This window comes from Garra rufa, chromosome 7 (assembly GCF_049309525.1).
Source record: "Garra rufa chromosome 7, GarRuf1.0, whole genome shotgun sequence".
In the NCBI taxonomy this organism is placed as follows: Eukaryota; Metazoa; Chordata; class Actinopteri; order Cypriniformes; family Cyprinidae; genus Garra; species Garra rufa.
This window is the reverse complement of record NC_133367.1, coordinates 26,461,902-26,484,379: the sequence shown is the minus strand read 5'-3', so window position 1 is coordinate 26,484,379 and position 22,478 is coordinate 26,461,902. Positions and strand designations below refer to the sequence as shown.

At 27.6% G+C, this 22,478-nt stretch overlaps 1 protein-coding gene across 1 annotated transcript; it reads right to left on the bottom strand.

Moving 5' to 3' along the window:
* Nucleotides 1-1,391: 1,391 nt before the first annotated feature.
* On the bottom strand, nt 1,392-21,757 carry LOC141338319 (nardilysin-like). The gene is made up of 31 exons (XM_073843851.1): nt 21,689-21,757; nt 21,306-21,490; nt 18,906-19,113; nt 18,746-18,827; nt 18,514-18,667; nt 18,351-18,424; nt 17,885-17,980; nt 17,671-17,793; nt 17,517-17,574; nt 17,353-17,426; nt 15,667-15,736; nt 15,425-15,502; nt 15,213-15,333; nt 15,065-15,123; nt 13,133-13,187; nt 12,946-13,050; nt 12,729-12,852; nt 12,474-12,560; nt 12,270-12,389; nt 12,126-12,177; nt 8,405-8,555; nt 8,185-8,312; nt 7,936-8,098; nt 7,822-7,853; nt 5,325-5,463; nt 5,178-5,225; nt 5,055-5,107; nt 4,883-4,966; nt 4,588-4,795; nt 2,055-2,144; nt 1,392-1,917 (listed from the first exon to the last, which is right to left on the bottom strand). The coding sequence occupies exons 2-31, from the start codon at nt 21,473-21,475 to the stop codon at nt 1,696-1,698; spliced, it is 3,228 nt and encodes a 1,075-aa protein (XP_073699952.1). The 5' UTR covers nt 21,476-21,490; nt 21,689-21,757; the 3' UTR covers nt 1,392-1,695.
* Between the last annotated feature and the right edge of the window lie 721 nt (nt 21,758-22,478).

The following is a 22,478-nucleotide window of genomic DNA, read 5'->3' as shown; positions in this document are numbered from 1 at the left end:
TAGTAGTTATATATGATTAAAATGTAATATTATTTTGTTTAAATAACATTATTGTGATATTATTATGTTTAAATAATATTCTTTTGTATAAATAAAAAATAAAACACAAATCTAAAAATTAAAGTTACAATAATATTAGACATAACAACAACAACAACAATATAGTATATCAATAGTTATATCTGAATAAAATGTAATATTATTTTGTTTAAATAAATCAAAAATAGAACAAATAAAAAATATAAAGCTTAAATAATAATAATAATAATAATAATAATACAGTATATAAATTCTAGCTAATATATATAATTATATCTGATTAAAATGTAATATTATTTTGTTTAAATAAATCAAAAATAGAACAAATTAAAAAATATAAACAACATTTTTAATAATAATATTAATAAATAATACAGTATATAAATTCTGACTTGTATAGATAGCTATATCTGATTAAAATGTAATATAATTTTGTTTAAATATGTCAAAAATAAAACACAAATAAAAAAATTAAAGATTAAAGCTTCAATAATAATAATAATAATAATAATAATAATAATAATAATAATAATAATAATATAGTATATTAATTCTGGCTAATATAACTAATATTTTATATCATTTTGTTAAAACATTTTTTTTTAAATAAATAAATGTTATATATATATATATATATATATATATATATATATTTAAACATTAAAGGTACAATAATAATAAATTAGTATATTTATATTAGTATATTAAAATGCTTAAAAAACACAAATAAAAAAAAGAAAGCAACAATAATATTAGATATAATAATAATAGTAATAATTCTGGCTAATATAGATTGTTATATCTGATTAAAATGTAATATTAGTTTGTTAAAATAATAATAATAATAATAATAATAATAATAATAGTACAGTATATAACTTTTGACTAATATAGATAATGTTATATCTGATAAGCAACTGGCCAATATCAAATTTAATATTATTTTGTTTTTAATGAATAAAAAATAAATACGTTGAAGTACTAAAATTACTAAAGATAAAACTGAAATAAAAATGAAGCTTTACAAAAATATAAAACCCCCAAAATGAATACAAATGACAACAGCACATAACAAAATGACTAAAAGTTGAACTTAAATTAATATGAAAATTGACAAATATAAAAATAAAAGCTACTCTAATATTATACATAACTAAAAATATTAATAAATACTATATAAATTATACAAACGTTTTTTTTCCTTTCTTTACAAAATGTGATTATAAACCATATTATGATTTGTAATTACAATTTTTATTGTTAAAATAAACATTTACTGAATAAAACATACTATGGTATATCATCCAAATTTGAGGTAAGGCTTCGTGTCCACATCTCCGTTTTTTATTCACAATCAGAATTTGAGATAAAATACATTCCTACCTTAAAAAATGATTTCCAGCAATCACCTGTTTTCAATCAAATCTGATATTCAGTCTATACTGTATGTTTTAATGATATGTGCATTATCCCAGATAATCTAATACATACATGGTACCTAAATCTTCATCCTCTAAGTCTAATATACATGAAAAACTGGATTCCATAAACAACACTTGATTGAATGCAATACCCACTTGTATTTTGTATGTAACTGATAACGACAGAGACAGAGATTGATCTGGAGGTAGCCGTGGCTCTGAGTGCACTTCAGTCTCACTGGAGGATCTTATGGTAGGGGTGCAGCTTGAGGGAAGACGTGAACGCGCGGATGTCTGTTATGCTGGTGGCTTTGGCGAGGATGGGTGAAGCGGGGAGGAAGGTGAGCTCGGACACGTCCCCATAAGTGGAAGTCTTCGTTTCTGTATCCTGAGTCTCGGCTGAACTGGATTGATCAACTCCATGGGTTTCCTTCTCTTTCTCTCCGAATCCAACCACCTGTTCGGATCGTAGAGTGATTTAGTAAATGCTAACATGATCAACAGTTTAGTTGTTATATAGTTTGTAATGACCATTATCTAATAATACTTATTCTAATTATCTAATCTAATAGATTCAGTAAATAAACAACATACATGTATACTTAGTTTTCTACTGCTTTCGTGTCTGTGCTCCATGAAGAAAGTTAGCAGTTCATCTTTGGTAACATTCTTTAGGACTTCAATCTGTTGGGTAAAACAACATGTTTTTTTTCTCAAAGAATAAAAATCATCGCAAATAATGTCGAATAAAGAACAAGAACTGAAATCCGAAGGCAATAAAAATCTGGCTGATATAGATAATGTTTTATCTGATAACCAAGAAATGGCCAGTGTAAAAATTCTATATTATTTTGTTAAAATATATCTATCTATCTATCTATCTATCTATCTATCTATCTATCTATATATATATATATATATATATATATATATATATATATATATATATTAATTTTATATACTACAAAAATCAAGGCATAAATAAGGCTGGTGATGTTGCATGCATAAATAAATAAATGCCAATGCAAAAACATAATATAAAATACATATTAATTTTAACAAAAAACAAGGCATAAATATATGAAACTAAATTAAAAAATTAAATAGTAAGACTACTTAATAAGATTGGGTATGTGTAATAAATATTTTTATATTTTTTGTGGTGATGTGGCATAAATTTTGGTGGCATAATGTGGCATAAATATAGGAATAAAATAAATATATAACATATATATATATATATATATATATATATATATATATATATATATATATATATATATAAATATAATAATAAATAAATATTCTTTGGTGGCATAATGTGGCATAAATATAGGAATAAAATAATAAATATTCAAAATATTAAAATAAAATAAAAATACACTGGCACGATTAATAAAAAAATTAAATAAGTAACAAAAATAAAATATTAAATATGTGGAATAAAAAATAAATACATGTTAAACCAAAACCACTGTTGATGTGGCATAAATATAGAAATAAAATAAAATAATTTAAGCTAGTAATGTTGCATAAATATACTTTATAAGATATTATAAGATTAAAATTAAATATTAACACTAATATATAAGGTTGGGTACATGGAATAAACAAACAAATAAACAAACTAAAGAAAAACTGGTGATGTGACATAAATGTAGGAATAAAATAAAATATATAATAATTTTAACAAAAATGTTAACGTGGCATTAATATATGAAATAAAATAAATGTGGAACAAAAAAATAAATAATTTTTTGGTCACGTGGGATTAATATAGGAATAAAATATTCAATATTCAAATATTCAAATAAGATGTAAATATATTGTCATGAATATATTAAAAATGTAAATAATTAACAAAAATAAAATATTAAATATGTGAAATAAATAAATAAATACATGCTAAACCAAAACCAGCTGTGATAATGAATATAATAAATAATAATAAATATAGAAATAAAATAAAATAATTTATTTAAAAAAAACAAAAAAGCTAGTAATGTTGCTTAAATATACTTAAAAAAATTAAATACTTAAACTAATACTTAAAATAAATTAAAAAATAAATTTAAATAAAATGTTAACACTAATATATAAGGTTGGGGGTATGGAATAAACGAACAAACAAACAAAACAAAAACGTTAGCAACGTGGCATAAATATATGAAATAAAACTGAAAAAATAATAAAATATTAACACTAATAAATAAGGTTGAGTATGTGGAATAAACAAATAAATTAATTAATTAATGCGCAAACAAAGAGTTAGTGATGTTGCATCTAAAATAGAATGAAATATAATAAAATAAAAAATAAGACTAATAAATAAGGTTGGGTATGAGGAATTAATTAAATAACAAAAATATTTGGTGATTAGATATAAATATAGGATTAAAATAAATTATATATTTTTTCTAGCAAAAAAGTTAGCAATGAGGAATATATAAAATAAAATAAAATAAGAAGACTAATAAATAAGGTTGGGTTCATGGAAAGAATGAATGAATAAAAAAAATGTTGGTGATATGGCATAAATTTAAAATGAAATAAAATCAATAAATATTAAATCTAACAAAAAAAAAAGGCTGTTGTTGTGCCATAAATTCATAAAATAAAATGAATATTAAGACTAACAAAAAAGGTTGGGTATATGGCATAAACAAATTTTACAAAAATGGTTGGTAATGTGGCATAAATAAAAAAAATAATTAATGAAAAATTGTTGGTGGAACAAATAAACCAATAGATAGATTAGATTATAAATTTATAAATTACAATTTTATACTATCCAAATAAATGAAAACAAAAACAAAAAACTAAAACCAGTCGTTTTAATGTGAATTCACATTATATTGTACAGTATGAAAATAAATATTTAAACTATACTTAAATGTTATTTGAATATTTGAATATTGAATATTTTATTCCTATGTTTATCCCATATCACCAAAAACATTTTTTTGTTTATTCCACATACCCAACCTTATTTATTAGTCTTAATATTTGTTTTTTTAATTTTATTACAAAATGTACATTTTGAGGCTTGCTGGATTATATTTAAAAGTATTACTAGATAAAGCATGAGTAATAACGAAGAATAGGAATATATGGAGAGATTTCTCACTTCTTTATTGAGCCTGTCAAAGACATACTGCTGTGTGACCACTTCAAACCAGTTCCTGTCCACTTCTTCCCCTAACTGCGTGTCTTCACACTCCTTCAGCTTGATCAGGGCTGTCACTTGAGTTTGAAAAGCCTCGTCTGACAAGTTAACCATCTTCTGCCCAAAGCTGACTAGAAAAGCTTCAATTTTTCCCTCCACAAAGTCAGTGCTACGAGAGTAAAATGCAAGAACAAAACGTTACTAATATTCACAAAGAAAACGAAGATTAACGTCTAGTTTTCCACACAAATCTTGCCTGAACTTGGTCGCCTGAGTCTCAACGGTAACTGAGAAGCCAAGGACACCGGAGGTGTTTCTGCAGGACGGGTACACCTGATACCTGATGGAAGAGTCGAACAAGATCTGCGTTGTTGCAGAAATATTTAGACATTGAAAGACAGTATGAAAGACGAGGCTTTATAACTGACCCTAGGGTTTCCTTTGTCCTTAGGAAATCAAAGCAGGGTTCTTCCATGTGCATCTGATGAACACAATTTTTAAAAAAAAAGGACAATCATGGTACTTTTAGTTTAAACATTGATAAAACTCACCACGAGCAGCTCCATCAGTGTGTGTTCCCGCAAGTTCTTCAGCCCTGTCTGGAAACAAAACACAACTTTTCACACAAAGCTGCTAAACAGTGTGAGAAGATCTGAAATATAGCATTTGAGTCACATGGACTTCTAGCTGACTATCACCTGATAGTACACTGTGACTTCGGAGTTAGCGTCCGCTTTATTGAGGGACTGGACTTTACATAAGTGGTGTGTTTGTGGTAACTCCACCACTCGGAACAGGACAGGAGGTTCAGCTGGAGGAGGTTTATACTGGAGTTTACTGTAAAACACCATGATGTTGTATTTGTTAGTAAATAAATTACATTAAAAGATATTACATGTATTCTTGACTAACCCAGCAGTTATCAGATTTCTTTTTGGTGACGCTCCTGTTAAAATTCGAAAAAATGTTTTTTCTTATGAACATAAAAAATCTATCAAATATACAACGTTTTTTGTAATATAAAGTGATTTTATTTTATTTTTAACCTGATAAAGTAACACGCATTACATGTAACACATTGCCTCAACATAAACAAAACATAATTTTATAATATATAAAAAATGTACTATTGTAGCCATATATTCTTGTACAGTGCCTTGCGAAATTATTCACACCCCTTCATTTTTTTCACATTTTGTTATGCTGCTGCCTTATGTTAAACTACTTGAAATTACTTTTTTTTCCCCACATCAATCTACACTCCCTACTCCATAATGGCAAAGCAAAAAAATAGGGTTTTAACATTTGTGCAAATTTATTAAAAATACAAAACTGAAAAGATCCCGTTGCATAAGTATTCATACCCTTTTCTGGGACACTCGACATTTAGCTCAGGAGCATTCATATTGCTTCTAGATGTTACAACACTTGGAGTGTAGTTAAACTGTGGCAAATTCATTTGAATGAGTATGATTTAGAAAGGCACACACCTCTCAGAAAAGGTCTAACAGCTGAAAATGCATATCAGAGCAAAAACCAAGTCCTGAGGTGAAGATAACTGCCTGTAGAGCTCAGTGACAGACTTGCGTTAAGGCAATGATCTAGGGAAGAGTTCAGAAAAAAATCTGCTGCACTGAAGGTACACAGAAGCATTGTCCATAATGGAAGACGATTGGAACAACTAGGACTCTCGAAAATGTCTGCCAGCCCCCATCCAAGCTGACAGAGCTTGAGAGGTGAAAAGGTGAGGCAAAGAATGGCAGATAATTGCCAAACGCAGATGTGCAAAGCTTGTCACATCATATCCAAAAAGACTTGAGGCTGTAAAGGTGCTTCAACTATGTACTGAGTTAAGGGTATGAATACTTCTGCAATGTACTTATTTCAGTGTTTTATTTTTTATAAATTTGTAAAATTAGAAAAACTAGTTTAAAACAGTTTAACATAATGCTGCAACAAAAAATGTAACAAAAACGAAGGGGTATGAATACTTTTGCAAGGCACTGTAAGTAAATACAGTTTTATTTTGTTATTTTACCTCCAAAAAGTAAGCTGATAATGTAACACCCATTACATGTAACAAGTTACAGAAATATTAATGATTTTATTAATAAAATACACAATATGAACTTTTGTAAGCATAACTTTTTCTAAGTAAAACGTTTTGTAATTAAATAAATGAAAAGTGATTTTATTTCGTTATTTTACTTCTAAAAAGTAATTTGATAACGTAACATGAATTAGATGTATCAAGTTACCTCAACAATAACAAAATATAATCTTATAATTAATAAAAAGTTAATGCATTTTTGCAAGTAAATTGAATAAATAATAATAAAAAAATATTTTGTTTACCTTCAAAAAGTAATCTGGTAATGTAACACTTGTTACCTAAACATTAACAATTTTTTATATAAAACACATCAAATGAACTTTTGCAAGTTTACCCTTTTCTAAGAAGAACTTTTTGTAATTAAATAAATAAAAAGTCATATTATTTAGTATCTTGATAACATAACAAGAATTACATGTAACACGTTACCTCAACAATAATAAAAAAGAATTTTAAAACATATAAAAAATTAAATATTGTTAGTATATATTCTTATAAGTAAATTGAATAAATAAAAAGTTTTTTGTTTTTTAAACTCCAAAAAGAAACTTGATAATGTAACACTCATTACTTGTAACATGTTCATTACACCTAAACATTAACATTTTTAAAAATAAAATATAAAAATGAACTTTTGTAAGATTAACTTTTTCTAAGTAGAATGCTTTTTAATGAAATGAGAAGTGATTTTATTGAGTTATTTTACTTCCAAAAAGTAACCTGATAACGTAATGTGCATTTCATGTAACTTGTTACCTCAACAATAATAAAAAATTATTATATAATATATAATAATCTTACGTAAGTATACATTGTTGTAAATAAATTGAATAAATAAAAAGTTTTTTGTTATTTTACCTCAGAAAAAGTAAACTTATTATATCTTATTAACTTATTATATTAAAAAAATAAATAAACTTTTGTAAGTTTAACTTTTCCTAAGTAAAACTTTCTGTAATTAAATAAATGAAAAGGTATTTTACTTAGTTCTATTACTTCCAAAAAGTTGAATAACATGCATTGCATGTGACACGTGCTTCTATTATATCGTATCTAACGAACAGAAGAAGCATTCAACTTACTTTATAAAATACTGTAGAAATTCCTTGGATTCCTGTTTGTGCAAAAAATTGTACAAAAATTAGAAGAGTACAGTGTACTTTCTCAAAATGAAACAAATCATCACTAAGACTCACAGCACTTGTGAAGTTCCCTTGTGTGAGTCCTTCCACGAATAACTCAGCCTTGAAGCGATTCACAAAGTCCATGAGATCAGTCACACTGAGGTCTGCCATGATGGCTTCATACTTCTGCATCACAGACCAGCGGTGGTGCTCCAGGATCTGCAGTCGGACATCTCTGAAACACAGGAAGTCAGACTTCATCTGCATCAAATAATGCAAACGCAGATAGATTGCGACGGTTTGAAATCAGTGGTTACTCACTTTCCAAGCAGATCTGGTTTAATGAGAATTATGTAGTAGGTTTTCTTTAGCTGTTCAATGAACATGCTAAACACGTTTGGAGTGGCGCTGAAGTCTGCCAGGTGATCCACGATCAGGTTCAGAAGCAGCTAAAGGATTAAAAAAAGAAGTTTTACTGGCAGAACTAGTCTGTTCAATGAATCAGATTGGTTTCAGATAGATTCAGACAGATTATACTCACAGGCAGTTTGTGGTTGAATCCTTTGAGTCTGATGAACAAGCCGTGGTCTCCAGGAACTAACATATACTCCAGCTGAGCCATTTCAGCGTCATATGCCGGCTCCGCCAGATTATGAGCCAGAATATTCACAAAGAGATCAAACAGGACCAGACTGGAAAGGGGAAAAAGAACAATTTACATGGAACATGTATTATTTTTTCCAAGGAATAATCTCGCAATTCTAACTTTTTTCTCTGAATTCTAAGTTTACATTTCACATTTCTGTCTTTTTTCCTCTCCATTTGAGTGTACATCTCCCATTTATGTTTTTTTCCCTCTAAATTCTGAGTTTACATTTCGCATTTCATTTTTTTTCTCTGAATTCTAAGTTTACATCTCCCATTTCTGTTTTTTCCCCTTTAAATTCTGAGTTTACATTTCACATTTTAGTTTTTTATCTCTGAATTCTGAGTTTACATCTCGCATTTCTTTTTCTTTTCTGAATTCTTCTACATTTCGCATTTCATTTTTTTTCTCTGAATTCCAAGTTTACATTTCACATTTCTGTCTTTTTTCCTCTCCATTTGAGTTTACATCTCCCTTTTCTGTTTTTTTCCCCCTATAAATTCTGAGTGTACATCTCGCATTTCAGTTTTTTTTTCCTGAATTTTGAGTTTACATTTCTCATTTCAGTTTTTTCCTCTGAAATCCATGTTTACATCTCACATTTCTGTTTTTTTTCCACTGAATTCTGAGTTTACATCTCACATTTCTGTTTTTTTCTATGATTTTACATTTAGAATTTCTCTTTTTTCTTTGAATTCTAAGTTTACATTTTGCATTTCTGTCTTTTTTCCAGTTTAAATCTCGCATGTCCGATTTTTTCTGTCAATTCTGTGAGTTCTCATCTTGCAATTCTAACTTTAACTTACTTAACTTTTATTTCTGTTTTTTTCCCTCTCCATTTGAGTTTACATCTCGCATTTCTGTTTTTTTCCTTCAGAATTCTGAAATTACATTTAGAATTTCTGTCTTTTTTTAATCTAAGTTTACATCTTGCGTTTCTGCTTTTTTCCACTATATTTTAAGTTTACATCTCGCATTTCAATTTTTTTCCTGTAAATTCTGAGTTTACATCTTGCAATTCTAACTTTTTTTTCTCTGAATTCTAAGTTTACATTTCACATTTCTGTTTTTACCTCTCCATTTGAGTTTACATCTCACATTTCTCTTTTTTCTCTGAATTCTGGTTTTACATTTTGCATTTCTGTTTTTCCTTCCGAATTATGAACTTACATGTAGAATTGATGTCTTTTTTTAAATTTTAAGTTTACATCTTGCATTTCTGTCTTTTTTCCCACTGTATTCTAAGTTTACATCTCACATTTCTCTTTTTTTCCACTGTATTCTGAGTTTACATCTTGCAATTATTTTTTCTCTGAATTTTGAGTTTACATTTACATTTACGTCTTTTTTCCTCTCCATTTGAGTGTACATCTTGCGTTTCTGTTTTTCCCCTCTAAATTCTGAGTTTACATTTTGCATTTCTGTTTTTTTCTCTGAATTCTGAGAAACGAAAAAAAAAAAATCTCTGAATTCTGAGTTTACATTTTGCATTTCTGTCTTTTTTCCTCTCCATTTGAGTGTACATCTCACATTTCTGTTTTTTCCCCTCTAAATTCTGAGTTTACATCTCGCATTTCTGTTTTTTTTACACTGTATTTAAGTTTTTTTCTGTGAATTCCGAGTTTACATCTTGGAATTTTTTTTCTCTGAATTCTAAGTTTACATTTCGCATTCTTGTCTTTTTTCTTCTCCATTTGAGTTTATATCTTGCATTTCAGTTTTTTTCTCTGAATTCTGAGAAACAAAAAAAAAAGTTTTTCTCTGAATTCTGAGTTTACATTAGTGTTGGGCGATATGCACAATTTTCATATCGTCCTATCGTCAGCCTGTGAGATCGCCCATACACGATACTATCGTGCTAATTTATTTAATGATATGTAAATATGTCCATATGTAATAAATTCCTTATTCGTTTTGTAATGGTAGTGGATGTGACTAAGTGCGTGTACAGAGCGCTGACTGTAGTTCTGTTGGATAGGTTCAAGTTTACTTTCGGTTTCATTCTCTGCTGTCTTCAGGGAGCGGTAAATGTGCGTGCGTGAATGTAAATGAATGTATCTTTCTATACCTGTCATATTGTAATAATGTTACCGCTGCATGTCTGATCTTTGTCATCAGTTCATGTTGTAGTTCAGTTCATACTGATTGTGGAGAAACGCTGCTGTGTAATTCACGTGCATATGTTTAGCACCATTTTATCGCATAGTAATTCTAGTTAACGCATACAGATGTTACTGAGGTGAATGTTTATGTTTACTATATACAGACGGATTCACATATATCGTATTTAATTCAGCCTAAACCACATTTTACTACCTCTGTTATCCTAATGACTGTCTACACTTAATCTATGTACACTGTATGATGAATAAATCTCTTACCCATTTTCACTGCACGTTCATACCGCGGCAAGTTTCTGAGGCATCCTAGAACCGACTCTCCGCGCTGCATCGCTAAAGTTAGGCGCCTTTTTGACGCATAATAATAATAATAATCGTCTTACTATCGTCAAAGGCATCAGCAACAGGCGATATCTCTGACTATCGTCGATACACGATACTATCGTCTATCGGCACAACCCTAGTTTACATTTTGCATTTCTGTTTTTTCTCCTCTAAATTCTGAGTGTACATCTCGCATTTCTGTTTTTTCTCCTCTAAATTCTGAGTGTACATCTCGCATTTCTGTTTTTTCTCCTCTAAATTCTGAGTGTACATCTCGCATTTCTGTTTTTTCTCCTCTAAATTCTGAGTTTACATTTCGCAATTCTGTTTTTTAACACTGTATTCTAAGTTTACAACTCACATTTCTGTTTTTTTTTCTGTGAATTCCGAGTTTACATCTTGGAATTTTTTTTCTCTGAATTCTAAGTTTACATTTCGCATTTTTGTCTTTTTTCTTCTCCATTTGAGTTTATATTTTGCATTTCTGTTTTTTCCCCTCCAAATTCTGAGTTTACATTTTGCATTTCAGTTTCTTTCTCTGAATTCCGAGTTTACATCTTGCAATTATTTTTTCTCTGAATTCTGAGTTTACATTTCCATTTCTGTCTTTTCGTCCTCTAAATTCTAAGTTTACATTTCGCATTTCTGTATTTTTTTCTCCTAATTATAAGTTTACACCTCAAATTTCAGTATTTTTTTTCTCTGAATTCTGAGTTTATATTTCACAATTCAGTTTTTTTTGTTTCTACCACAGAATAATAAATAAAAAAGGTAACAGCGACAGTTCTGACATTTTTTCCAGCAATTTTGAGATATAAACTAACATTTTGGAGAAAAAAAAGTCATTCTATAATTGCAAGACATACAGTAAACTCAGAATTCAGACTCTTTTCTTGCAACTGTACGAGTTTTAAGTACTTTTTTTTTTGTTTTGTTTCCGCCATAGAACAAAAAATAAAAATGGTAATTGTGTCTTTTAATCTCACAATTAAAGGTGAGTTAATCTCTCACAAATATATATATATTTTTCTGCTCATTTTAAGATAAAAAGTCGCGATTACCTTTTTTTATTTTTTGTCCCCCTCTAAACATTTTTTGCCTTTTTACAGTAAAAAGCAGCAGGAAAGTTTTGGGAGAGAATTATGAATCAAATTTGTTGAGGAACAACTTACTTTTTAGGTGATTCCTGTATGAATGGCGTCAGCAGCTGGAAACGTGCATAAACTGCCAGAAAATACAGACATAATGACACAATTAAGGATATTACATTGTGTTTTTTCTTAAGTTTGTCTCATTATCAAGGTACAGTACTGTACCTTTGGGTATTTTGAACTTGTTGTCCTTTCTGAACCAGAGACGTCCTCTCTCGTTGTCAATTATTTTGACTGGGAAATCCGTGTCAGGACAGTCTGATGTTTTGAGGGTGAAGTCCGTGGCTGTGAATGAATAAGAACAGATGTGAAAAACTCCTGTGAAGAAAATGACGAACAACCATTTAATGAAATGGGATTGAAACTGACCTATAAACCTGTTCTCAGCTGGGAGGTGAAGGTCTGGGTTCAATGGGAAATCTCCAGCCCAAAGATCACGGTATTCTTGTGGAATATCTGTGTAGGGAGAACACTTCATTATTAAATATTCAATATTTCTATTTAATTTAATAAATAATTTATTTATTTTGTCATTTTGGTTATCAGCTAGCAGCATCTGCCATAATATCGTTGCATCCCTAAAATTAAAACTAAACCTTTCCCAGCTCCTTCGCAGTGCATTACCTTCAACACTGTACTGCGTCCCAAACCACTTCTCCTTTAGAGGACAGAGGCCATCATGCTCGGGTGACAGCAGTAATATGTTAGCTGTCGCTGGAGTCAAGAGTGTCAAAGCAGCTGAGATGACCTTCAACCACAGATAAATCAGACTGAACATCAGAACCTACACAGCATAAAATGTTTGGCATTGTAAGCTCACTAGAAACAGATAATAACATGCCTCTGGGTTGTATTCAAACATCAGCTGGTCTCCACACAGGAAGTCCTTTTTTGGAAAGAGTTGCATGTTTTCACAAATGTTCGCCACAAACTCAATTGGCTCCGTCTGGAATAAAAAACATAAATATGAGAGATGAAACCATGCATTTGGACCACACAGTATATGATTTCAGATGATTTCACATCACCTGCTCCTGATAGTGAAACTCATTGGCTTCAATCTTCTGGATGTCTTCATAGATCCTGAGAAAAAAGGCATAACCAAGAGAGTGTTGAGTTTTTTTGTTTTCGTATTAAATACAACCAACAGGATTCAAGGATATTAACAAAACTAAGGCTAAAAAGAGATTTTCTTCTCGAGAACGTTACACAATAGGTTGTTAGGTCAAAGCTTTGGTTTCTGGGTTCTGCAAATGACACATTTGTTATGAACGTTTCAAAAGTATTATCATTATTATTAAAAAAAAAAATTGTTGTATGTTAAAAATGTAAAATTTATTTACAACTTAATTTGATAATTAATATTAATCATACAAATAAAAATTAATAATAACAATAAAAACTTACTTTATAAAATGTATTTCAATATGTTTATTATTATTATTATAAACAACAATTAACACATTTTGTACATACACATATGAGAGTAAATATAAATAAAATAACAAAATAATTATTTGTACACACACACACACACACACACACACACACATATATATATATTTAGTTAATTTATAATTTGCATTATTAGAAATGATAATCATGTATAATTTACAAATTACATATGAACAACAATACATTTTATAAAGTATTATTATTATTATTATTTTCATGTTAAATGTCAGTATAGATCAATTATTTATATGAATAATTAAGCAAAACACGTAAAATACAAACATAAAATTAAGTGATTCAATAACTATCTTGTTTCATGTTAATATTTAAGTTTTTTAATATTATTTATTTATTCATTATTCATTCCTTGAAAATTGTAATGAAAATAATAAATTTCATTTTTCATATTATTATTATTATTATTATTATTATTATTTAATTGTAAATATATATTTTTCATTATTATTGATCTTCCTTGTATCATCACTACTATTTAAAAAAATAGCAATCTGTTATAAATATATTACAAATGTAAATTTAGTTTTCAAATTAATTTGCTAATTAAATATTAATACAACAAATAAAAAAAGAAAACTAATAAAAATCAAAATAATAATAATGATTTACTTTATAAAATGTATTCCAATGTGGTTCTATTATTATTATTATTATTATAAACAACAAAATGTATGTTTATACTTTTATTTTTAAATACACATATGAGAGTAAATATAAATAAAATAAACTAAGAAATTTATTTACTTAATACAATTTACAAAATATATTTATAAAATTATAATATAGTATAAAATTGTATATATATATATATGTATATATATATATATACACACATACAATAATTGTTAAGAATATAAATCATTACAAATCATAATCATTTATAATTTATAAAGTACATATGAAGAATCACATATTTTATAAAGTATTATTATACTTTTATGTCAGTATAGATTGATATATTTTGATATATTATATGAATAATTAGAGTAAAATACAATAAATTAAGTAATTCAATAACTATCCTGTTTCATTTTAATATTTCTTATGTTATTTATTCATTCATTCCTAATTTTTTGTAGCTTGTAAAAATATTTTAGGTGTAATTTAAGTATATTTTTATTCATTTATTTAAGTAGAATAACTACATTTAGTTTTTATAATATACAATTTAAAAATAAAATGGCTATAAAATCAGCTATATGTCAGTGCATCTCTATACATATTTTTGTTCTTTGAGATAAAAAAACACAACAATTCAAGTGATCAAATAAATTCTGTTCAGTTTTAACAAATAAAATGCAATTTATGATTATATTTTAATGTTAATATAAATCTAAATTATGTTACGTTCTTCTCAAGATCCATTTTTCCTACCATATAACTTTCTTTAAATTAAATAGATACATCTATAATATGTTTTTCATACAGCATCAGGCTGTAAGCTTCTAATGTTTAAAAAAGAAAGGTTTCAATCTTTTGATTCCCACCTTTGCTGAGGTCCAACAGACTGAAGCATCTTCAGATACTGGAAGACTATATGTATGACCTAAAACCACAATAAAACATCTTATTATTAACGTTTAATGAAGATTAAAATGATTCGTAAACTGAGGAAACATTAAGGGTTTTTCAGACCTGGAGGAAGTTTTGGAAGCCCTCGTCGCTCAGACTAATTGAAACACTGAAGATGGAGTAGGTGGTGTTCTGATCGAAACCCGACTCGCTGTTTCCTCCAAACAGAGCCAGAGCCCAGCACCTTCACATGCAAAGCATTGATTCATTTGATTCAAACTGATTCTTTAATGTTCAGTTTAATTCTTAAAGTATGAACAGAAAACCAAACTCACTTCTTTCTGAGGAAAGACAGTATACTTCCAGCTCCTTCATGACCAATCAGCCAGGAAATGTAATGCAGGGGTTTTACTCTACATCCCATCAAATACAAACAAACATATTGCAGTGTCATTAGCACAGTGTAGACTTGTATTATTACACCATGTTGTCCTGGTTTTGAAGCTTGGTGGGCACCAGCATCTTGGCCTCAGCAGGGTAAGACACGTTCACATGCTGATAGGGATGTGTTACTGACCTGTAATGTTTGCCCTGAGGTGGAAGAGCCCAGCTGACGGTCAGCGCATGAATCTTTCGCACAGGCACCACTGTAAATGCCACATGTAGTTATGAAAGCTTCCAAACACCCATTTGTATTTATGAAACACATGAGTAGACTGAGATTTGAGAGGCACTGAATATAAATAAAGATATTAGGTATGAATTCTTTATGATGTTCAATTGTTCAAAGCTGACATGTAAGTGATGAAATAAATTTGTAGAAATTTGATACATTTGTAAAGAAGTTTAATTTTAATATTTAAATTAAAATAAAAATAAAATACATAAATATCATTAATATTAAGTTACACATTAAATGAAATGTAAATCGTTTTTATATTATTATTATTATTATTATTATTATTATTATTATTTAATTGTAAATATTAAAAAAGATTACTATTGCTCTGCTTTGTATTATCATTATTATTTAAAAAATAAAAATAACAATTTGTTATAAATATGTTACAAATGTAAATGCTATTTTCAAACATACATTTGATAATTAAATATTATTAAAACAAGTAAAAACGAACTACTATGAAATGAGTATGATGTTTAATTGTTTAATGCAGACATATGATATAATAAGTGATATAATAAATGTAAATACATTTGATTTAATTTTAACATCTAAATTTAATCAAAGTAAATAAAATCTAAAATTAAAAATAATATTATTTAATATTAAGTTACACATTAATGAAATAAAAAAGTGTATATTATTATTATTATTATTTAATTACAAATATAAAAAGAATCTTGCTCTGCTTTGTATTATTATTATTATTCAAAAATTAAAAAAATAAGTAGTTATAAACATGTTACAAATGTAAATTTCAGTTTAAATATGAATAAAACAAATAAAAACTAAATAATAAAATAAAGACTTACTTTATGTATTCCAAATGTATTCCAATATAGTTTTATTATTATTATTAATAATTTCATTATGATTATTATTATTATTTAATTGTAAATGTTACAAAAAATATTAATATTACTCCGCTTTGTATTATCATATATTATCAAAAAATACCAACAATTTGTTATAAATGTTACAAGTGTCAATTTTATTTATATATTTGATAATAAAACAACTAAAAACTAAATAATAACAAAATAAAAACTTATTTATGAAATGTATTCCAATATGGTGTTATTATTATATGAAAAAAATAACTTTGCATTATGTTTATAATAGGTTTTACAATAATAGTTTGTAATGTAAATTATTATAAATTATAATAATGTATCATTTATAAAGTGCTCATGAACAATATTATATTTAAGTATTATTATTATCATATTAAATGTCAGTATAGATTGATTATTTATATAAGTAATTCATTAAAAAATAATTAAAATTAAATCATTTTTTATGTATATTTAATATTTAATTTTGTTTCATTAGGTAAATGTTTAAAATGTTATTTAAATATTTAATATTTACATAAAATATTTTTTTCACATTTCATATATTTATAATGACCTAAATTTAAATAAAACACCCTAATAATAAATCTAAATTTAAATAATACATTTAAAATGGGGAAATGAGCATTTACAGTAATTTAAAGATTAAAATGGCTTTTAAAACTTTTAAAATAAATGTAATTAAAAAAAAATGACATAATCCTTAAACTAGAAAATCCAATGCTACCTCTGTAAAGCTTGTTGAAATCCAGAGTATCAAATGGATCCTGAAGGTCTGAAAAATCCGCCTGTGGCTGACCACTGTGAAAAAACAAACAAACAAAAACAACATTAAAATAAATTCTGAGCAGCACAGAAATACGAAAAATCATGGCTGTTTAACATACTTACTTGTTTGGGATCCTAATAAAGATCTCTCGCACCCATTCTTCCAGAGTATCAAGTGTTTCTATCAGGATTAAAAAGTCCAAAATTAGCTTCTCAGTGTAAACATGAGGTTGGTACTGCATATAAATCCACAGACAAATGATTTTAATCTCATTACCTTTGGACTGCACAGCGAGTGTCATGTAATGAGCAGAATAATACCTCCTCCAGAACTCTCTCAGGCGCTCATAAGTGTTGATATTCTTCTCTTTGGGTTCGTTTTTCAGCGTCTGAGCGTTTCCTGATGAAATTCACAGAGACAAATATCATGACAATCATTCTTTTGTTTGACGTCTCAAAATGTTATGTATATGTGAGTAATATGAACTGACCCCAGAAGAACTTGCTCATCGGATGACCGGCTTTTGCTAGACCTCCAAACAGCATCTCTTTGCGATAAGAGTCTAATGGCTGGGCCATCTGGTACTCTGTTAACAGTTTTAGACAGTTTAGATTGAATACGTAACACTATTTAAAGGAACAGTTAATCCAAAAATGAAAATGTACCAAACCATCCGACCATCCGAGATGAAGAAAAGCTTGTTTCTTTATCAAAACAATTATAGAAATGTAGCATTACATGAGTTGCTCACTAATGGACCCACTGCAATGAATGGGTGCCGTCAGAATGAGAGTCCGAACGGCACATAAAAACATCAAAATAATCCACTCTTTTTACATTTCTGTGGCCTGAGGGTGAGTACATTTTCAGCAGATTACTTCTTGGGATTACTTCTAGCAGATTACTTTTTTAGCAGATTACTTTCAGCAGATTACTTTTTTCAGCAATTTACTGACCGCTGTCTACGGCTTCCACCTCCCTGTTAACCGCATCAGGAATCATCAGCGGACAAATGAAAAACTGCGCCCACCTGTGGACAAATAATGCAAATGCGGATTATTAAAGGTGCAGTCCACCCTAAAATAATGAATGTGTTTGATTAATGAATATTTAGCTGACCGATCCAGTGCTTCTCTGAGGTACTTTCTTTGAACATCGAACTTGAAGATGGTCCGCTCACAGTCTGTGGAGGCATTGTCACTTCCTCCGTGTTTTTTCAGGAAAGCATCAAAGCCATTTTCAGTCGGGTACTTCTCGCTGCCCATGAAGACCACTGGGATGTAGAGAAAAATAGATCATGTGAATCAAAAGAAGGTAAGAATGGAAAGGAAATGAGCATTAATTAACTCACTGTGTTCGAGGAAATGGGCAAGACCAGGTAGATCCGCTGGGTCGCTGAAGCTTCCCACGTTGATACAGAGCGCAGCTGCGGACTGAGATAAGATATTTAAGATATTTTATGTTATATATCTGTAAATATGTAAAGTAAAAAGTAAAAAATTGGTAGTCACCTGTTTCTCTGAACGGCAATTCTTCTTTACCCCTTCACTGCATTTATTCACGCAATTGCTGTCTTCATTAGTGCTCTCACTTTCACTTTCACCTTCCTCTTCCTCGCCGGAGTCTTTCTCTTCTTCGGAAACTGGCTCTCTGTTACTTTCTGACTGGGTGAGGTCTGATATGAGTAGTGCTTTGAGTCCATTGCTCAGCTCAATGTACCTAAAAAATATTATTCAGTTTTTGTCAGAAAATAAATAGTATTAAAAATTAATTAATTATTATTATTATTAAAAAATACAAATAAAATAAACGTTTTAATAAATACATTTAAAAAAATTTTTTATTTATTTTTCAATATATATTTGAAAAATAAAAACTAAATAGCTACAAAATAATCAACTTCCTGATAAAATTGATCAAAATAGGTATTTAACAATAACAATAATTAACAAAAATAAATAAATATTTGAATTTTGTTTTCAAATATATTTAATAATATAATTAAATATAAATAAATAACATATATATTGCTAAAACGTATATAATGAATAAAAATAATAAATAAAAATATTAATTATTATTAATATTTAATATTAATATTACTATTAATATTTATAATGTTTATACATTTATTTTCAAAATTACATTTAATAATACATTTAAATAAATAAAAAATAGCAACTGACTTTGAAATTTATTAAAATGTTCTTTCATATTTATATGTATAATATTTATATTATTTTTTTATTTTCAAATAAACATTTGATACTATAATTAAATATAAATAAGAAACTAATAACAGCAAATAATTGCAATATACCGTACTATGTGTTTAATAATAATTTAAAAATAACACATTTTTTTAAATACATACTTTTATTAATAAATATACATTTTATATTAGAATTAAATATAAATTAAAGATATGAAAATTAACATCAAAATAATAATTTACTTTACAAAATGTACTTCATAAAATATTTCAAGATTTATATTTAATACTTATATATATATATATATATATATATATATATATATATATATATATATATATAAACTTAAATAACAATAATAAATATGTGAATCATGAATATATTTCATATAATCAATTATCAACATAAAGTAATATATAGTATTAATATGACAGCCGTTATTTTTTTTATTTCTATTACAATATTAAATACATTGAAAAAATATTATAAATGTATTATTATACATATTATTAATATATACGAATACATTTTAATTATTATTATTATTACAAAGCATAAAATGTCTTAGGTTACCTGTATTTTTTGGGGTCGCTTTGCGATTTGATCATTATCAGGTATAATCAATTATCTGATAAAATGTATCAAAAAAGGCTTTTAATAATAACAATAATAACAATAATAAATAAATAAATAACAACAATAATCTATAAATATTACAAATTTGTTTTCAAATATATTTGTAAATATAATTAAATATAAATAAATAAAAAATGTACACAATAAATAAAAATGAACAAAATAACAATTTACTGTTTAAAAATAAAAAATACAATCAAGTAAACATTTGATAATGTAACTAAAAACAAATAACAAAATAATAATTTACTATGTATTTAATAATTTAAAAACAACATTTAAAAAAATATGTACTTTTATTCTTAAATATACATTTGATAATATAATTAAATATAAATAAAAGAAATGCAAACTAATATAAAAATAATTATTTACTTTACGAAATGTATTTCATAAAATGTTTCAATATTTATATTTATGCACAATAATAAAACTAACAATAATATATGCTAACCATAATAATATATGTGACCCTGGACCACAAAACCAGTCTTAAGTCGCTGGGGTATATTTGTAGCAATAGCCAAAAATACGTTGAATGGGTCAAAATTATTGATTTTTCTTTTATGTCAAAAATCATTAGGATATTAAGTAAAGATCATGTTCCATGAAGATTTTTTGTAAAATTCCTACTGTAAACCTATCAAAATGTAATTTTTGATTAGTAATATGCATTGTTAAGAACTTAATTTGGACAACTTTAAAGGTGATTTTCTCAGTATTTTGATTTTTTTGCACCCTCAGATTCCTGATTTCAAATAGATGTATCTCGGCCAAATATTGTCCTATCCTAACAAACCATACACCAATAGAAAGCTTATTTATTGAGCTTTCATATGATGTATACATCTCAGTTTTGTCAAATTTTACCTTATGACTGGTTTTGTGGTCCAGAGTCACATATTTCATATAATCAGTTATAAAAAAAATAAAATATATTGTTTTAATATGACTTTTAATTTCTATAATAATATTCTTAAATAGATAATAAAAAATATTAAACATTATTTACATTATATACGTATACATTATCATTATTAAGCATAAAATGTCTTAGGTTACCTGTATTTTTTGGGGTCGCTTGGTGATTTGTTTATTATCGGGTCACTTTGATCAGTATCGGGCTGGGAGACTCGCGGTTCGGCTCGGGCTGGTGGAGGTTCACCGCTCTCTGGACCGGACACTTCACCGGCACATCCACCGGAAGTTTTAGCCTTATTCGTCTGGGGCATTTTGACTCAAACACTCTGCATATAACAACACAAACCTGTCAAACAGTATCCAAACACAGAGGTACAGTAGATTTAACATGACTGACACCTGTCACGAATACATTTACGCCCTCTGTAGCTAACGTAAATCTTTTTCAGGACCTGCAATAAGACAACAGTAGCCAAAGTTTTATTAACCGCTTAACTTCTACGTACAATTAAGTACATACTTACGTTTTGTGTCAATGATGGGATTACGGATGTAGACGTTCATGCGCTCTTCATGAGCAAGGCCAATACACTGACAGCTCATTGGCTGATAGACCACGGCACAAAAACAAGAACTAATCTGATAGGTCGAGACATCCGGCTCTGAGACAAATGTAGGAACAGGTTGATATATCATCCTACAGATCAGTGTTGCTGTTAAACTGAAACTAAACCTATTAAAACAGTTTTCGGTTATTGAAATAATTTTACATGAAAAACGTATAGGCTACATTAAAACCTTCAGTTGTGGTATTTATTAAAGTCAAATAACAACAAAGCTAAATAGACATATGTAAAAAAGCTAATAAAATGCGCATAAAAAATAATTTAACTTAAACTCAAATTTAAAGTGCAAATATAAAAATTAAACGCAACTCATAATATTACAAATATTCGTTTTTTTAATCTGAGACCATGACTTTTTTTTTTTTTTTTTATGAAGAATAAGGATACTGTAATTAAAGTTCTTTATTTTGGTGAATTTTGAGTTTTAAAAGATTTTATATATATAGTATACACTACCAGTCAAAAGTTTTTGAACAGTGAGATTTTTAATCTTTTTTAAAGCCTGCATTTACTGTAAAAACAGTAAGATTTTGAAATGTCTTTAAAATGAGAAGATAACATGACCATTCAGAAATCATTCTAGTATTCTGACTTGCTACTCAAAAAATGTATTATTATTATTATTATGTTGAAAAAAGCTGAAGTTTTTCAGGTTTCTTTGATGAATAAAATGTTCAGAAGAACAGCA

Coding starts and splice junctions, on each gene's coding strand:
- LOC141338319 (XM_073843851.1), bottom strand. CDS start 21,475: ATGCCCCAGACGAATAAGGCTAAAACTTCCGGTGGATGTGCCGGTGAA. Junction 15,503..15,666: donor CCTCAGGGCAAACATTACAG/GTCAGTAACACA, acceptor GATGGGATGTAG/AGTAAAACCCCTGCATTACA. Junction 12,178..12,269: donor CAAGTTCAAAATACCCAAAG/GTACAGTACTGT, acceptor ATTTTCTGGCAG/TTTATGCACGTTTCCAGCTG.